The following is a 3419-nucleotide window of genomic DNA, read 5'->3' on the forward strand; positions in this document are numbered from 1 at the left end:
ATCCTGCTTGGGTAAAAGCTATGGATTTGGAGATTGCAGCTCTAGAAACTAATAATACTTGGAGTATAGTTGACCTCCCTCCTGGTAAAATACCTATTGGGTGCAGGTGGATTTATAAGATCAAATTCTTAGCTTCAGGAGAACTAGAAAGATTCAAAGCACGACTTGTTGCTAAGGGGTTCAGTCAGAGGGAGGGTCTTGATTATGGTGAAACCTTCAGTCCAGTAGCCAAGATGGTTACTGTGAGGTCTGTGGTTGCTTTGGCTGCTTCTAAAGGTTGGTACATTTATCAGATAGATGTACACAATGCTTTTCTTAATGGTGATCTAAATGAAGAGGTCTATATGGAAATTCCTAGTGGTTTTGCCCACAAAGGGGAGAGCAGGAAGGTATGTAAACTACACAAGTCTTTGTATGGTCTGAAACAAGCACCTAGACAATGGAACTTAAAGCTTACTGAGGCATTGGTGCAGATGGGGTTCACACAAAGTCATTTTGACTACTCACTCTTTACTAAACAGGCTGATGGTGACATTGTTATAGTACTCGTATATGTGGATGATCTTCTAATCACTGGTAGCAGTCCTTAACAGTTATGCAGCACTAGGAAGGACATCCAAAGTACATTCAAGATGAAGGATCTCGGAGAACTCAAATTCTTCCTAGGTATTGATTTCTCTCGATCCAGCAGGGGTATTCTGATGACACAAAAGAAGTATGCTTTGGAGCTCATTTCTGAATCTGGTCTAGGAGGAGCCAAACCTGCCTATACACCACTAGAAATGAATCAAAAACTCACCTCTGTTAAGTATGATGAACATGCAGATAACACAGGGGCTAAATGTGATGATCTACTTAAAAATCCTGCAGAGTATCAAAGACTAGTAGGAAGACTACTCTACCTCACTATGACAAGACCAGATCTTTGCCTTCACTGTACAAGTGTTAAGCCAGTTCATGCACCAACCTAAACAGTCCCATATGGAGGCTGCTCTAAGAGTGGTGAGATACATCAAAGAGGTTCCTGGTTCAGGACTATTAATGCCAGCCAAACAGACTACACAACTAACTGCTTACTGTGATTCTGATTGGGGAGCATGTGTGGAGACCAGGAGATCAGTCATAGGATATTTGGTAAAATTTGGAGATGCTTTAGTGTCTTGGAAAATCCAAGAAGCAAGAAACAGTGTCAAGAGGTTCAGCTGAGGCAGAGTTCAGAAGTATGGCCACTTGTGCAGCAGAAATCACTTGGTTGTTGGGCCTATACAAGGAGTTGGGAGTGTATGAATCTACCTGTACATATGATGTGTGACAGTAAAGCAGCTATTCAAATAGCTGCCAATCCAATATTCCATGAAAGAACCAAACACATAGATATTGATTGTCACTTTGTGAGGGAAAGAATTTATCAAGGAATGCTTAAAATAGAACACATCAACACCAAACATCAACTAGCTAATTTGCTGACTAAAGGGCTGGGAAAGGAACAACACAACTTGTTAATGAGTAGACTTGGAATGGCAAATGTATTTCAACCATAAGCTTGAGGAAGAGTGTTAACTAGTGTAAATAGTTAAGCAAGCTATATGGTTGAGTTAGTTAACTAACGAGTTAAAAGTTAGTTAGAAAGATGCACTGTTAGCATGAGTTAGTTACTGCATTTACTTGTAGTATAAATATACCCTATGTACGGATACATTGTATCAAGTCACATTATACAATCAATACAACTCTCTCTTCTTCCTCTCTTCTAGCTATGGTGTTTAAGCTTGAGCTATGAAGCTTTCAGAAATCTCTAGCTAAAAAGAGTAGCTATAAAAAGCAGTGATATATATATTTAAAATGTCAATAATGATACAAAAAAAATTAAGGAATTAACTGCACTGCACTATAACATGCATCTCCAGCAACTCCTATCTTAGCTAGCAGCATAGATACCAACAAGGCATCAATCAAATACTTATAATTTTAGGGGATGGGAAGCAAGTGCTCCCAGATGTACAAAACAATCGATGATTTAAATTTCAATAGAGTCCACCAACAACGCAATAATATGAGGTTTTAGTACTTTTTCCGGATGAGTGTATCCATCTTGATTGTGCTTATAAGTGACATCGATAATGCGAGCAAGATTGAGAATGCGAGTGAGAATCTCTGTAGAGACGGGAGTTGGTCGAAGGATTCCTTCATTTACATCCTTCCATGCTGTCTCAGCCATTTCTTGGAATTTTTCCATGGCCTCTTCTGTGGATACACCATAATCTCTCATGTAACATTCAATTCCAGTTGCAATCTGACCTCTACCCTTCTCAACCTCATAGGTGGCTATGTCATCAATGACTCGGCATAACGTCACATTAGCCTCAAGAATTTTAGGATTCTTGGCCAACCATTCAAAATCTTCCTTGTTAGCAGACTTCATGCCCAAATAAGATGTAGTCGTAAGCAAGTAATAAGTGCTGGTAGCTAATGCATTGCTAAGATACTCAGAGACTGGCGGCATATATCCTTCAATGAACCATTTTGCTTCCACAAAATAGTTTCTCACGATTTCTTTCATCTGTCAACAACAAGCCAATACATTCAACCATCAATCCATATTTGAAGAACAAATTTCATTTTAATCAAAAACGAAGGAGAAAGTCACGATTCATACTCTTTCTTTCGCGTAGTGAACAACATCAGATCTACCATCCTTGGACAACTCCATTTCATAATCATTGTAGAGATCTAAAAGTGCTTTGTAACTGATTTTCATGTAATCAGGGAGCCGATCAATTTGGTTAATATCCCACCTAATAAATGAAAAAGAAATGAATTTGATAAGTATATCAATTTAACAGAACATATATCATACGAAGAAGCAGAAATATCTAGTGTTTGACTCCTAGGCTTGTCTCAGATAATAAATTGTAGGCAAAAAATTAAAATTGAACACAAATATGTTGTTTGATATGCTCTTTTCCCACCTTTATGGGATCTTCCAAATAAATGATAAAATGGTTTGAGAAGTAGTCCATACCTCTGTATGGCATCGGTGTAGATCTCAAGTTCTTTTACAATGCCATAAGCATCAAATGTGTCATCTACTATAGAAATCATTGCTATAGTCTTAGCAAGCATGACACGAGCCTGAGAGTATTGAGGTTCAGCATACACTCCCATCGTCCAAAAGTAACATTCCACTGCTCTATCCCTAGCATATGGAAGTGTTGTCACAAAATCCAAATCTTTCCACCACCTACAAAGTAAGTAACAACATATATATCAGATTTTGAGTCACTATAAACAAATAATAGCAGTATTATTTTTCATGTAAATTACTAGCATACCTTGATACTTCACTAAGTTCTTGTTTGTGCAACATCTGAAGTAAGTTGAAGTCCAGTTTTGCAAATCGAAGCAACACATCATTCTTA

At 37.9% G+C, this 3419-nt stretch overlaps 2 protein-coding genes across 2 annotated transcripts in view; one reads left to right on the forward strand and one right to left on the reverse strand.

Moving 5' to 3' along the window:
* The first annotated feature begins 632 nt into the window (after positions 1-632).
* LOC107062829 (uncharacterized mitochondrial protein AtMg00810-like) lies at positions 633-1206 on the forward strand. Its single transcript, XM_015313940.1, has 2 exons — positions 633-884; positions 976-1206. Exons 1-2 carry the CDS (start codon positions 633-635, stop codon positions 1204-1206), a joined length of 483 nt encoding a protein of 160 aa, XP_015169426.1.
* A 621-nt stretch (positions 1207-1827) lies between these two features.
* The window catches only part of PVS4 (vetispiradiene synthase 1-like), a gene marked incomplete in the record, with an annotated part of 2700 nt that continues 1108 nt past the window's right edge, over positions 1828-3419 (reverse strand). The window contains 4 exon segments of the mRNA NM_001288154.1: positions 1828-2560; positions 2657-2795; positions 3023-3241; positions 3333-3418. Of these exon segments, the coding sequence (NP_001275083.1) occupies positions 2018-2560; positions 2657-2795; positions 3023-3241; positions 3333-3418 (987 nt within the window).

Source organism: Solanum tuberosum, unplaced genomic scaffold (genome assembly GCF_000226075.1).
Source record: "Solanum tuberosum cultivar DM 1-3 516 R44 unplaced genomic scaffold, SolTub_3.0 scf00277, whole genome shotgun sequence".
Classification (NCBI taxonomy): Eukaryota; Viridiplantae; Streptophyta; class Magnoliopsida; order Solanales; family Solanaceae; genus Solanum; species Solanum tuberosum.

Coding starts and splice junctions, on each gene's coding strand:
- LOC107062829 (XM_015313940.1), top strand. CDS start 633: ATGAAGGATCTCGGAGAACTCAAATTCTTCCTAGGTATTGATTTCTCT. Junction 885..975: donor CTGCAGAGTATCAAAGACTA/GTAGGAAGACTA, acceptor CAACCTAAACAG/TCCCATATGGAGGCTGCTCT.